General features: G+C 39.6%; 2 protein-coding genes across 2 annotated transcripts; one reads left to right on the forward strand and one right to left on the reverse strand.

Annotated features, from left to right (window-relative positions):
• Nucleotides 1–1,491: 1,491 nt before the first annotated feature.
• Nucleotides 1,492–11,816, forward strand: LOC129776323 (BLOC-2 complex member HPS5 homolog). Its single transcript, XM_055781903.1, has 4 exons — nucleotides 1,492–1,875; nucleotides 1,979–2,350; nucleotides 2,404–2,550; nucleotides 9,382–11,816. The coding sequence occupies exons 1-4, from the start codon at nucleotides 1,780–1,782 to the stop codon at nucleotides 11,287–11,289; spliced, it is 2,523 nt and encodes an 840-aa protein (XP_055637878.1). The 5' UTR covers nucleotides 1,492–1,779; the 3' UTR covers nucleotides 11,290–11,816.
• On the reverse strand, nucleotides 11,535–12,498 carry LOC129776324 (cytochrome c oxidase assembly protein COX16 homolog, mitochondrial). The gene is made up of 4 exons (XM_055781904.1): nucleotides 12,352–12,498; nucleotides 12,109–12,234; nucleotides 11,811–12,045; nucleotides 11,535–11,751 (listed from the first exon to the last, which is right to left on the reverse strand). Exons 2-3 carry the CDS (start codon nucleotides 12,228–12,230, stop codon nucleotides 11,850–11,852), a joined length of 318 nt encoding a protein of 105 aa, XP_055637879.1. The 5' UTR covers nucleotides 12,231–12,234; nucleotides 12,352–12,498; the 3' UTR covers nucleotides 11,535–11,751; nucleotides 11,811–11,849.
• Nucleotides 12,499–15,048: the final 2,550 nt, after the last annotated feature.

The raw sequence follows: 15,048 nt of genomic DNA on the forward strand, positions 1-15,048 counted from the left end.
AAAATCGAGTTTTTACATTTTATGCGATTTCAAATATAGACGATACATACTTCGATTGATATTATATGCGATTATGATTTATTCTGATTTCTTGTAAGACTTAGCACGTACAAAATTATACGATTTAATGTTTGCTGGGAGGTTAAAACAGAAAAATCATTGAAAATCTGACAAATAACCATTAGAATAGTGTGCTAAATATAATTATCTAGTAAAATGGATGGAAAATTTTCGAAAACACTCCTAAAAATTTGTTGTGCTGTAGAAACTTGCACTTCTAGAAAGACAGATAAAGTTATATTTTTGTGCGCCATTTCGTCTCCCCCACGATCATATAAACAGACGAACTTTCATTGTTTTAGCGAAACGAATTTGATTCTTTTAGGCCTCTCAGTATCGGTGTGTATGATGTGAGTAAATCGTCTTCAATTGATCAGCACTATGACCGAGAATGTTACTACATTCGAGGACTAAGCATACGACTGCTCTTTAGTTCTTTTTACCACATAAATGAAAAAATAAGTCACAATACAATTGTCTTCTGTTAGAAAACAAATAGTTGCAAGATTTCATCAGCGTTTTGGCTCAAATCATCATGAAACCGTGAGTATTTTGAACATTGTTTTGCTTTTTCCATATACACTTCATTTTGGATGCAAATAATTACGACACCATATTTTGCTTTCCAATACAAATATAATTCACCTTGCTAAAAAAATAATCTGTCAACTATTCCCGTTGGCGTCATTTAGCTTCGTTTCACGGTTTTTGGGGGGCTTCAAAGATAGTAATTGATTTTCAGGCGGAATGAACATGTTTTTAAAATTAAAATTATAAATGAAACCCCAGGATATACTTCTAGGCGCCTTGGCTAACACCACTCTTCAGCCATCTTGGAAGTTTAGTGTCTAGTTTCTGCGATATCGGAAAAAAACCTCTTATTTCATCACATAAAATAAACATTCTATACGTTAAAGTAAATTTTCATTCATAATTTTGATTTTGAAAGCATTCCACCTGAATATCCATCATTATTTTTCCTCCCAATGAAAGCACACGTAGACTAATGCCGTCTACGCGAATATACTCTTAAAAATCAGAATCCGAATTGGATTACCATTCCAATAATACAAAAGCAAAAGCAGCAGGTTTTCCATTTTAATAACCTTTATTTTTAAATTTTCCGGAACAATACTCGGAACTTGACAGTTCAGTATAGTTGTATTGGTGAACCCGAGTGCCTACCCGTGAAACATCTCATTGCGAAACTAACAGCTTTCGGGGCGAACTTAATGCGACACTGAGTGCGAATCTGAGTGAATAAAAAAACGTTTTGACAGCAGTTAGTGAGGCACTGGGGTTGAAACTGAACAAAAACGAATTCACTATTAGTGACGAAACAGCCTCACCTTAAGATATATTTTTAGACACCTTGTGCCTCACAAGCACGAATGGTGCCACCAGATGTAGACACTGTTCATTTGTCGTCGGGATAATCTGGGGCCCACTGCTTTCACAGGGAAACAAAAGTCATCGCTGCATTTTTCATAGGATTCAGTTTTTTTTCTTTCATCCATTCCTTATCAACATATCCTTCGACGATTCTGTTTGGATTTGATAATACACATTTCCTGTTAGTGCAGCTCACCCCACCTAATCACCCATTTGTCTCAGTCATGTGACTTAGCAACCGGAAGGTGTTAGATTTGTGCGCATCGGATCGCAATCTTGCTAGAGCAAATAAAAGCTGAATTACAGAGGCAACGAAAGAGTGCTACAATGATAATGGAAGCACTCAAGCATTACGGTCTTAGTCAGCGTACAGACCTTTCACAGGCTATATATTTACCACTGCGGAACACTAAACGAATCAAGGTAAGGCGGACAGTTCCATTCCTTCGAAGGCCTAATTTTCGCTTCGTTTGTGTGTAAATAAGAAAAAACATTTCGAGATTGTTGTCAATTTGTTTCCTTTCAGTTCACCTGTTTTGATGTGTCGGAGAAATATCTTATTTTCGGAGCAAACTCCGGTAGTTTGTATATATACGATCGAGCCACTGTTAATTTCCTCTGCATTATTCCAAGTCAACTGGGTACGATAAGCCAAATGTTGATATCAGGTAGTGGAAAGCAGATTGCAGTGGCAAATCTTCGGGGAACGATTGGTGTCGTGCTTGATTTGGAGAGCTCGGGTACGAAGGAGGTTCTCCTGACGGAAATAGGTGAGGGAACCACCACGACGAGTAAGGGAGCGTTTGTGACCTGCTTCTGCTGGGGTGAAGACGAAAAGGAGTTATATTGTGGAGATTCAAAGGGGACTGTTTCATTGCTACAGCTGTCCATGTTTATGGTAGGTTATTTAATTAGGGATCGCTCATATCTAACCAAGTGGTTTCGTTGCAGGGTCGCAACATTCTGAACATTACTCTGAATCCGGTGTTGCTGCTTGATAATCAGATAGTACAAATCGATAGGTACAAAGAACTGCTACTGGTATCGACGATGTCCAAGTGTGTTTTATGCAACACGGTGCGCGAAGAATTTAAACAGGTTTGTATGAATAGGCAGTAATAGAAGATGGATTCATTGAGCACTAATAGCGAGAACTTCACCGTTTCAATGTATTCTTACTTGCGCCATTTCTTATTAGATTTGAGTTAAGATTTTTATGCCAAATAATAACTTTATTTTGAGTAGTATAGGTTTGAAACCGATTACCAACGGTGGACTCGAGTTTAGAAGGGTGACATATTTTCTTCAGGAAAAGGATAAGATATAAGGCGATTGTAACAATGATCACACTCAATTCTTAAACCTATTCTCATATCTATTATGTATTTAAATTTCTACTTATTCTATTGTTAGTAAGAAGGGAACCGATTAGATCGGAACCGGCTGATTGTGCTGTTTTCCTCGGGCCCGTAGATAGTTTTCTGAATTCAGTCTGACGACAAGATACACCTCGTACGACCAAACAACGTGCTCGGTGTCGTGATGAAGGGACGCAGACAAACATGATGACATAACAGCGTCTGTATAAAGTAATCGAAATTTTTCGTATCTTCTCAAGGAAGTACGGCGAGTGCTTTTCCGGCCTCCCTGAACGAAAAGTCTCAACAGAGCACATGTCGTGAAGGGACGCTGTCCAGTGCCCAGAACCCAGTGTATCTCTGCCAATTCAGCAATATACACTGAGCAAGGAAGCAGAAGACATGGAAAGTGCTGAAAGTTTTGTTGAACATTCCAAATCATGGGGACTCGTTCATAGAGGATCCATCGGTAAAGTACATATTACCACAATTGATACGCCCATACTTTTCGTTCGAACGATCTCCGATCGATGTGAATCTGAACTTCCATGGATTTCCTGCTTCATGGACAGGTCAAAATGCATATAGGAATTGATGTAGTAAGGAAAACAAACACGGTTTCCTGATATGAGCTCATGAATCCAGAGTGAACGTCGGCTGCTCAAAATTTCCGTTCACCAATGGGTTCATAACCTTACACCGGATGAGGAAACAAAGAAATGACAAATTGAAGCGATTTTTTAGTGGGAGTACGCCTGCCAAAAACTCGAGACTCATGGTGTGCGTTGAGGGCATACATCCCAACGCAATACGGAGACAAAGGTACTGAGTTCGCTCGAGTTTGATTATGTGTGTTTTGACAGCTGATTGAAAACAGAAACTGCCATACTCCATCACTGAGAGAAAAGTTGTTCGATACAACATTATAAGATCTTCTGAATGGGCTCCCCACCAGGTGCCAGTTGCACGGAGAAAGTTTATCCTTTGTTCGTAGTTTTTACTCAGATACTCAATATGGACCCTCCAAGTACATTTGGAGTCGAACCAGTCCCCAAGATACTTGAATGACATAGCATGAGTGATCGGATTACTCAAAAGTTGAAGCTGTGGCTCCTCTGGTTTATGCTTCCTAGAAAAGAGGAACATCTCTGTTTTCTTCGTGGAGAACTCAATCCCTAGACCAATAGCTTAGGTTGAACAATTATTCAAAGTATATTGTAAGGGTCCTTGCAAGTCGGATTCTTTTAATCCTACAACAGATACCACTTCATCATCTGCAATTTTGTGTAAGGCAATTGTCAATGTCGCTTACGTAGAAGTTGTACAAAAGGGGACTAAACCATAAACCCTGGGGGATGTCTATGTAGGAGACCTGACTTACTGCCGAATCTCCGTGAGAGAAATTCAAATGTTTCTCGGAAAGCATGTTATATAACATGTTAGAGGCGAATGAACTGAAAAGTTTAAAGCCTCTTTAATCCAACATCATCATCATCATATAACATGTTATTCAAATAGAGGTGGCATACCCTGAGAGTGTAATTTTTCTGACAACACTTCTAATGAAACTGCATCAAAGGTCCGCTTTATGTCCAAGACAGGTGTATGACACAGGGGTATGACTAAAACGTCAGATCCCTCGTATTGCCAGTGTACCCAATATTGCTGCGGTTTACTGACATTTTGGTTCTATCAATTACTATTGTTTACAACTCGGTCCGGTTATATAGTCGAATAGTTGCTAACCTTAAATTCCATGTTAAATTTGAACACCTCCATGTGAAACCGAAATATGAAAATCGCTCATGCAGTTAAAAATAAAGCATCTCCGTGATTTCAATGATTTAAATCCTCGTAAATGATATGTTAGTAAACAAATGACGCCATATTGATTTTGATTTTGGGTAGCCTATATTCAATTGATGGACGGTACGAATTGATGTCGGAGATTTCCTGGTTTTTTAATAGCTATAAATCGTACTTGTCTTCAAGCATCCGGAACAATATTTTGCTCCAGAAACTGATTAGATAAATTCAACAAGTGATGCTTCACCACAGCGAGGAGTTTTTCCAAGAAGTTGAATTTAATTTTATTATATCATTATCTCATCATGGATTGGGAGGCCTTCGACGAATGGTGGAACCTAGGATGGATTCGTTTGAGCGCGAACTTCGCTGTCATAGATCAAACGCGAAAGGAAGTTATATTCCTCCATTCCTCTGGAGTTGATGGCTAGAGCAATCACGTCCGCATATTCTTTCTAGTCAATGTGTCTCGTTATGCCGTACACCATGTTTATTGATTCGAAAGAATTCGACCCAGTGATGATGTAAATTTTGATTGGCAAGTGATCACTACCGTTGGGATCCTGGATAACATTCCACTTGCAATCTAACAATAGTGAACTCGAGCAAAGCAAAAGGTAAAGACACTAGGGTTTAGGTACACATGTTGTTTACATATATGTGTATTAAAGAGGCAGTGGATGTATGGAAAAAAATCATCGAACCATGTACATTTTGTTTATTAGCCCAACAAAATCACCTACGCAAAGTTTCAGCTCAATCGGGCATGATTTAGGGGGTGCCTCAAAGCGCCCAAAGTTTTGATTTTTTGATCCCGAAAAATAAGTAAAGGAAATTTGGAAAATCGAAAATTTATTTTCGATGCCAAATGATTCAAAAATGCGTAAAACTTCGAGATATGATGTCATCTCGATAAAAAATTTTTGGGCGAAAATCGACCTTCTGGGACTTTGAAGGTATGGAAAAAAATTAATCATCGAATTCAAAGAATCGACCATGTAGGGTAGATAGGGGCAGTATGGTCCCCCTAAGAACGAAACGTCCTAAATCATGTAGGAACATCTATAAATTATGCTACATATTAAAACCTCACGATTTGAAATCTTATTGATCGATGTAGATTGTATGAATACGTTTTAAAGAAGTTTATGTGGAAAAATTACACTTTTAAAAATGTGTTCCATTTCCACCGATCGAAAACACTACGGGGCAAAAAGGGCCGCCATGCGGGGTAATATGACCACGTTTATTAATTCAAAAATTTAAGCATGTTTTTGTAGGGGAATAACCTAACGAGTTCATAAAACGAAACCTGTGTATTTCACTGGATTCCATTCAGTTTGCATGCACAAAAAATAACAATGTGATCAACGTGATTGGAATACAATTTTACGTTGCTCGAAACAGGAACAGAGAATATCTGTGCATCGATAGCATTGGTTCCGTTTATCGCAACCCGTAGAGAACTGAATTGTGTCCCACAGTAGCAACATAAGGTGTCCTGTGGAATATTCTATAATGGTTATTCCTTGCTCAGCAACCTGCGCTCATCTGCCTTTTTCTCCGCATTACTAGGATTTTGGAATTTTTGGTCTGCACCTGTCGAATAAAGATAATAATTTTTATTTTACTTGCTGCTCCTATGGAAACAAAGATAGTTACTGGAATCACTGATGTTTTATCGACGTTGATTTGCCTTTCTGGTGGAATGTTGTATTTCTGCTGTACTTCCTCCAGTAAATCGTAGAATTTCCCGACTGCAACGCAATTGAATCATTTAGTCCTAGCGGTGGATGTTGCTTCTGGTGAGATTTGTGGGTGACACTTTCGAAAACCAGCCAGCCAATCTATTCCGGCTAATTGATTTTGACTATTAAAAGGGTGAGAAATGTAGAGCAGTAAAAAGTTTGCACAACGTAGATAACGTTTAAGTGGGCACAATGCACTAAGGATGCTTGTAACACTGTCGTACTTCTCTTCGCTACATCGGTGGCCGCGTTCAAGGTCTGTGACCACTTTTTACAATTGGATGTTCTGATATAATTCCGCATCATGATTCCACATCTAACTATTTCCAACTATGTTTACAAATTTTGACAGCTGTTTTTACAGGTTATGTTGAAAAAATAACTGGTCATAATGCCCCAAGCAGGTATGCACATTCCGCCTCATACATTTACGCTCAATAAAAATGAACCGTTCTTTTACATGAAACGGCAAAGCAGTTATTGCGCAGTGAAAATGTTCAGAAATAATACCAGTACGAATTGATATAAAGAGCAGAGTCATAAACGCATACATCCCCCCCCCCACCCATCGAAGATTTTCGAGGATCAAAAAATTTAAACTTTGGGCGCTTCGACAATTTGTGCATTTACAATTTCAGCGGTCTTGCTTACATTTTCGCCTTTATGAAACAAAAAATGTAAAATGTATCAAACGTGGCTCAGGAAGGAATCAGCATATGTCAGCAAGTTGCTTACGGCTAACCGCTACTCTCGGAGGCCAATACTAGCTGACGACACAGAGGTCTCTTCCTCTGATGTTTGTATGATAAGCGATAGCTTCGATCTCCTCAATGAGTGCTTCTTGTTGATCCCCAATCGCACCCCTCCGTATCTGTCACCACTATAAGCGTATAACATTAAATAAAAAAGAGATTATTTCGCGAAAAAGGTCATGTTTCGGCCAGAGCAAAAACATCACAATTGAAGTTATGAAAATTTGAATGTATCCATTTTGGGGATAAGACTACGACAATTCCAGTGACACCTCTCCATTTGAATTACACATCAAGAGACATGTTTGCATCAATTGCTGCAAATAAGTCTTCAGTACTGGAAACATTACGGTGACAATGGTTCCAATAGAGTCAGAAACATTAAAAAACGTGAAGATTTGATCCACAATGTCGAGCAACCTTATAAATCGCGATTGGGAAGTTGTACTTGACGGTAAAACAGGGACAGTTGGGGTTTTTTATGTCCCCTCGAGTGCAGGGTCGTTCGAAGATGAACTCTTCCAACGAAAGCCAGCAGGACCTTATTTTGCTTGTCCGCTGCATTCGATTTTCTAGAAAAACTAACAGTGGATTTCACCGGAGGGACTTGTATTTAAACTTTGGGAGAGGTCAAATTTTTGCGCCGGGGATTCCCTTTGAAAATAAACGGAGTGCTCTCGTTAGATTTTTATCTCATCTGTTTATTTTATTAGCATTTTCGCCTATATTTTTTTTTGTCTAACAACAATTTTTGTTGTATATTACACAGTAACCATTGTTCAGGCGTAAGAGTATTCCTATCTTATCGATACACATTTTTAATTTATTACACAGTAGCCATTTAAACGTAAAAGTATTCCTATTCTATCGATACACGACACATGTCGCTTTTTTCGGCGCAAGAATATTCCTATTGTTCGAATGTTCACCGTTGGACTGTACACAGCGAGACTGTTGATATGAGGCTTCCATTGTTGTGTTATCAATAGCGCCAATTACCGACGCAGCAGACCGTAATGTGAGCGGTAAGGGGTTGGGATTACCGTTACATGATGATTGTTGCGTGGACGTAGCTAGAATAACACACAAAGATGGTCAGTTGAGGGACCTGAGCTCATGATCGTTCGCTCAGTAGCGAACACACAACCAATTAGGCTACGAAGACCCCCTCAGTTATGTCCGCCTCATTTCGTTAACTGGCAGCGAAGCGAAGACATTGTTTGTTGGTAATTGTTGTTGTTGTCGTTGAGTCAGTGGAGAAGTGCCCTTTAAAATTTCCGCGAAAGTGTGTTCCTCAGTCGCCCTGCAGGTTTCACCCACATGTTCTCCGCAAGTGGCACAACCCTCTTTGTTGGCGCAATATGTTGCTGTGTGACCAACTGACTTGCATTTTTGGCAAGTCATGTGCTTTGCAAGAAGAGTCGCACCGGTAGCCTCAAGTTGCCATAACGCCATAACGTAGTCAGGGAGGGCGGAACCAACAAAAGTTACTCGAAACGTGACGGACGGCGTGAATTTTGTTTTTTTTCCTTCATGGGAGACTTTCCTAGTTGGCGGCAGTTCAAGGTTTTTAACACTCATCAAAAGGGACTGTTTTAATCTACCATCTCCTTCTTTTATAATTTCACACGTCAGACCTCCTTCCGTTGCCACCCCCGAGATTTGTACGTCATGGGAAGGAACATAGGCACAATATTCTTGGGTAAACCTCTGGTCAACCCTAATATCATATGCGTGTTTCAGATCAGCAACGACAACTCACAATTTGTTCGGTATAACCTTTTTAACCTTTGAATGGTCGAGGGTTGAGCGGAAGCAGAAACAGTAGGGTTGAGTGGCGATATTGAGGGTTGAGCGGGAGCGGGAGATTGAAGGGGCGAAGGGAAAAGGTTAGCAATTTTATTTGAGTGGGGCTTGTTGAGGTGGGATAACTCCTCGGAAGAGATGAAGGCGCGTATCGCCCGCGATGGAGGACTTCTTCCTCCCGCTGGTTGTGATTGCTTTTCACTTCACTCTCGCAATACAGAAAACCCCGTTAGATCGAAATAATTACTTCACCAGCCACGAAACCGATAACGCTCTTATTTCATTTCGTTATTATTTCATATTTCTATCGCGATCAACGGCAGAAGAGCATATAATAAAACGAAATTAAAAAAATCGCATTTGAATTGTTCTTACTATTCTGAACAACATGAATCATGAACAACATAAAGTTTTCATATTAACGGACTCTTCATATATTGTTCATTCTTCACTTCCCAGATCGGAAATCGCCCCCGGGACGGTCCCTATGGAGGAACATTCATTGTGACCTCCAGCGCTGATCTTCTTCCACAGAATGAAGAGAAGACGGGGAATGACGATAATGTCAATGAATCGACGATACCTAAGTCAACGACCGATAGTCCACGTACCGAGGTACGAATTTTTTGCTCCAGGCCGGGGTCTCGCCTCTGGGAGGCAGACGTAGAAGGCAACGTGCTTCAGACACATCAGTTTCGACAGAAAATAAATGGGACAAACGAGGAAGGTTGCCAGGACGATATAATTGCATTTAAACGCCTGCACGCGGTTCTAAATCGGCTCATCCTGGTACATGATGATAGTGGAATATTTCTGATAGATCCAATAGTCTCTAGGGTGGTATTGAGCATGAAGGATTTTGAGCAAATCGAACGCATTGCAGTTGTAGGAGAAGATCTTTACGTGTTTAATGGTGAGCAGAAGCTGCTAATGCTCAAAATTGACATTGAACAGAAAGAGCGACCAGAAAGCGTATTCCGCATTACTAAAGAAAAGAAAAATTCGCCATTCAGGGAAAATGGCGTTTACATCCTTGATCATTTGTTCAACAATAACGGCTCGAAAGAAACACTGCAGACAGAAGTGACCATTAAGGAAGCTCTGGTTTCAGTCGTACGTGGCAAGTATGGAAGAAACATAAAGCAGATGTTCCTAGGATACGACCAAATAGGTCCCGAAAGGCCAAAAACATTGAACGTTGTAAAGACTTACAATAGTGAAGAGAACTACAATAACATTACCCGGGTGTTGCCAACCGAAGATGCTAGTCCCGCGGAGGAAGTGGAATCTGGAGAGGAAGTAGTCCCTAAGAGGAATCCTCCGAAGAAGATGTTTTCAATGTCGCTTCTGAATGATTATCAGCTCAGTGAGGATGACAAGGATGTGCGTAATTTGTATTTGGTGTACCGTTCATCCAGTATTAGTAATCTTAATTTTGCCGACCGCTACGCAAAAATCTTCGATTCTTACGACTCGAAAACGATTGTAAGCTTACTGCGCAAGTTGGAAAACGTGATGGACGAAAATGACGAGGACAATTCCAGGTTGAAGTGTATTCGAATATATTTCGACTATCTGAAGGTGGAATTAGTCTGGGAAATAGACGCTGAATCAAGGGCTTATATTAAAGAAAGCTTTATCGAGTACAATCAGAAGGTCCTTGAGAAGGAACTTCGCCTTCTCGATAAGTGTGAATCATGCGGCCACTGCTTAAGACCTAACGCTAGTTGTCATTATCTCGAGATCGGAACAACTCTAGTTCAATACTATTGGTCACGGAAAGAGTATGCCGAATGTTTCGAGCTTGTTCGACAAATTCCCTACCTCTGGCATACGATAGCCAAATTTTACATCCAGGATCGACGGGAGGACAAAATGATTCAATGCCTGTGGAACGTGGGAGATTGCAGCTTGCTAGAGTGGGCTGCCAGTGAGCTGTTTCTGCTTGATCATTGGCGCCAGCTACTCGACTTGATGTTAACATGTTACAATAGCAATAGCCTAATGTGTCTAAACTGTGATAAACTTTGCACGCTTGCCGATGCCGAACGGAATCCGCTGTGGGGATCTGATAACACGCCGTGTTCGTTGGCAAATAGGAACGACAATAACAATCCGAGTAATAAAAAGGATACTAACCGCCGCACGCATTGTAGCAGCACCAAAAACAGTAATACTAATGCTAAGGTTAACGATAGTAATTGTAAATTCTATAGCTGGAACTATGTTGTTAGCGTGGCCATCAATAGTGGCAATATTGGTGGGAAAGCATTGCTTAATCTTCTAAGAGGCTACGATGAATACATTCCAAAGGGTGCAATAAGTACAAGCTTTTATCTTAAATGCCTACTAAACGTCACGGAATGAGACAAACACAAACCATTTACCTATTATTATGTATATAGTGACAGATACATTCCCTTCCGGATGAACTATCAGCATATCTTTTGAGCCTAATCTGCATGAAGTTAGAAATTTGATACAATCAAAGTGTTGCGTGCGTTCGTATAGTTTGTACATACAATCCATCTTGACCACAAATATTTACAGTTCTGACATGTACAACAAAGTGTTCGTAGAAAAGAGTAAAGACAACGTATTTGAAAGAACCATTAATCACAACCTCGGCACAGAGGAAAGATATAATCCATTTCGAAATTTGGTAACGCAGGCGTTGCCTCCGCGTATTACAACAAAATATTTTTACATAATACATTACATGATGAAAATGTAGAAAGCTTTCAATGTTCATAAGAAAGGCTAGAATCATACTTAACCGCAGTGACAAAAAATCTCCGACGTTCTTACAGAATACCGCATTGTTCACACCTATTATATACAAAATATGAATTATTTTTTGGAAATAAAAAAGGAGTTTGCTTTACAACTATTAATGGATACTATCGACAATAAACATCCCGGAAAATCTAATGGCTAGCCCGCTGTTGCATCGTCTCATCCTCCCAGGGACGTGGACCACGCACGCTCTCCCAATTGTCGATATCGAGTGCCTTGATCTTCTCGAACTCCGTCTCCAACGTTACTTCTTCTGGTTTTTTCATCACCAATCCATGTTTCTCCGCTTCCTCTTGAGTGAGTGTACCCTTTTTGGAGTATGTATACCTACGAGAATAAATCCACACGTAATATAAAAGCATGACGTAACATCAAATCATATCACTATACCTAAGCTGAGCGAACTGTTTGAGTCCAAAGGAACCTGCGACGATTAGCACCAGGAAAGGAACTCCGAATCGGAAGAATTTCTTCTGGGTGTAAGACTGCAGTTTGCTTAGGATAACGTTCATGTTGCTGGAGAATGTTATGCGAAGTATTAGCAAAATTTTGAAAATATGCTCCTTTAAGAACAATTTCTGTACGCTTTCGGACAAACTGGATGTTTTTTCATATTCCTATCAAGTTATTTACCTTATGAAACTGATCCAACTGTAGTTTGGTGGTTTGGTGTTTATATTAATCCGCGATGACAGATGTACGGTATTGACGTCTTGTCACGATTCCATTTATAGCAAATAGAGATGTCGGTTAATCATTCGATTAATTAATTTACATTTAATGCGACATGCCGAGGCATCACTCAGTGTCGCATTGGAGGTGGTTGTGACCTGTAAGGGGCCGTCCACATACCACGTGGACAGAAAAAGCATGATTTTAGACACCTCCCTCCTCCTCAGTGGACAAACGTGGACATTCCTTATACCCCTCCCCCTGTTGTCCACGTGGACCTCCAGTTTTGAGGAAAAAATCAAGAAATACTTTTTTTTTCGTTTAAATTTAATTTCAAGTTTGTTTCTATTTTCTATACCATATGTTTATTGATTAAAATTATAGCCTTACCAATGGTAACGATTTGTTTTGCATTCTTCGATTTTTTTCAACATTGTCCGGGAGCTCATTATTTTTTTCCGAATTCCATTTACGTTATCTCCATATCCATTTTAAAATATCGATTGTGAGCTTATTCTCGAGCATTTTTATTATAGCTGGTTGGCTGTTTGAGTTTTCAAAAAATCAGACAATGAAATCAAGCACTTTGTTTGAAAATAGAATTTTCTCGTCTAAACATCAATCACTTTCGCTTTTAGAGGTTCGGTAGTGCCTGATGGCTATAATGAACCTAGTAAAAACAAAACATCTGCAGTATCATCGTGATCGATGATTCCATTGACCTACAACCCTAAATTTTAAATCATGCTAAATATTGTCTTGAAAAATTCGTGCCGATTCTAAGGAAAAAACCAGAAGCATATTTTTGTAGACATACATCTTTTGGATCATATATGCACCATTTTATCCTGAATATTTCAGCATCCTTCATGCAACTTGAGAATTCCATCCTCTCAGAACTTATGCTATGCAGTAGGTTTAAGTTCTTACAAGAATCTTAACAGTTAATAATCTGAAGCTGCAGTATCTGGTGTGTAATGCGGGTGGAGTTTTAAAAGTGCCCTAGAAGCGTTCTGGAGTTGCTGGGTAGAAGTTCATGATACAGATTTTATTCCAGTCCTACCAGACCCAGCCATAACTTTCTTCAAGCGAAAACCTGCTTCGGGTTTCCATTCCATTCTTTACTGATTCAGAATCTGTTCGATTTGTTTGTTTCAGATAACCAGAAGGGCTGGAATCGTGTACGCCATGGCACAACTTTTTTTTGAACCCCCTCACTTGATCAGCTTCTAATTATGGATATACTTTTATCCGTTCAATTTTTGTTTTATTGTTGAAAGATAAATAAACAAATAGTGATATAATGGATGGTAAAAATATTCTTTGTATTACTTTTTCGGAGCTCGAAGAAACGTCCGAAATTTGTGTCTCTATCCTCCTTAATCTGATCGAGTCAAATCCTATCGGATTGTGCAAATGTTGCAACCTTTAAATGCAGAATGCAAAAGTTTATTTCGTTCGGATCGCGATATGTCAAATCCGATCGGGTTCCGTAATATGAGGTAATATGTAGTGCATGCATTGTTGCAGGCATGTTTTTCGTGATGTTTCGTTTCTCATGAAAGGTGATTTTCGACATCTGTAGCGAATCGACTAATTCATGTGCATCAAGGGATAATCTTTTCTTTTAATTAATCAGCAGTTGCAGCATGAACTTTCCAGACAACTCAAAAGAAGTGTATTACAAAAATTGCCAGACATCAATGAAGAGCTACATCATTGCAAGAAATAGATCTCCAGAGATACGGCCCGTACACTTATGGAAGAATTTGTTGTTCGTTCGTTCAGAAATCCTTGAGAGTTCTCGAAAAAAAAAACCAAACAGTTTTGTCATCAAGAGCAAAAGCTGAATTCAATCCGCACTTAAGTCGTGATTTTTAATACTACAAAAATCCCACATTCTTTGTGTTATTGGGTGTCTTTATCCTGACGGATTTAATGGCCCTCTATTACCGATTGGAATAAATTGATGGATCCGAGTTCATGTGCGTTACCCTCAGAATATACATTTCAGGAAAGAGGTTCAGTCATATGATGTGTGACCGAGCAGCACTCTTATGCAGTTCAGTATTTTTATTGACGAATACTGAGTATTCAGGGCGGGCGTGGAGTTCAAAAAATCGTGTAAATGCAAAACAGATCTCATTCAAGTTTGACTATTAACTTGAATGTTTTACTTTAAAAAAAACTTTGCGTGTCCACGTGGACATTATCAAAACCCCCTCCACCCTCACCGTGGACATACGTGGACATTTTCGTAACCCCTACCCACCTAAAGTTGTCCACGTGGTATGTGGATAGCCCCTAATTGGACATTGGCGATGAGAGTGGTACAGCGTCGGCGTCTGGTGGCGACTTTCAACGTGGGGTCATAATTTTGGCCCCGAACTCAAAAATGTCCAATTAGAGGTAGAAATGTTCAATTAAACGTGTCGCATTACAGGTCTGTCCAGTTAGCAAAATGTCGCAATAATGTAAATTACTGTACTATTTACAAAACATTGTTGCAAAATTAAATTATGATTTTCTTATTTTCAATCACATTTTCTATATTATGTGAAAAAATCACATAGCACCCCTGTATGCGGGACTGATGAAAAGTCGAATTTGTTTTTGATTCATTCTGATGGTCTAACACCCATCTTGCTTGGCTCAGAC

Source organism: Toxorhynchites rutilus, chromosome 3 (assembly GCF_029784135.1).
Source record: "Toxorhynchites rutilus septentrionalis strain SRP chromosome 3, ASM2978413v1, whole genome shotgun sequence".
NCBI lineage: Eukaryota > Metazoa > Arthropoda > Insecta > Diptera > Culicidae > Toxorhynchites > Toxorhynchites rutilus.

Excerpts from the sequence above, each read along its gene's own strand:
- LOC129776324 (XM_055781904.1), bottom strand. The coding sequence starts at position 12,230 with ATGAACGTTATCCTAAGCAAACTGCAGTCTTACACCCAGAAGAAATTC. Across the intron at positions 12,046-12,108 it reads AAACAGTTCGCTCAGCTTAG|GTATACATACTCCAAAAAGG; the intron begins GTATAGTGATAT and ends TTATTCTCGTAG.
- LOC129776323 (XM_055781903.1), top strand. The coding sequence starts at position 1,780 with ATGATAATGGAAGCACTCAAGCATTACGGTCTTAGTCAGCGTACAGAC. Across the intron at positions 2,351-2,403 it reads TACAGCTGTCCATGTTTATG|GGTCGCAACATTCTGAACAT; the intron begins GTAGGTTATTTA and ends GTTTCGTTGCAG. Across the intron at positions 2,551-9,381 it reads TGCGCGAAGAATTTAAACAG|ATCGGAAATCGCCCCCGGGA; the intron begins GTTTGTATGAAT and ends TTCACTTCCCAG.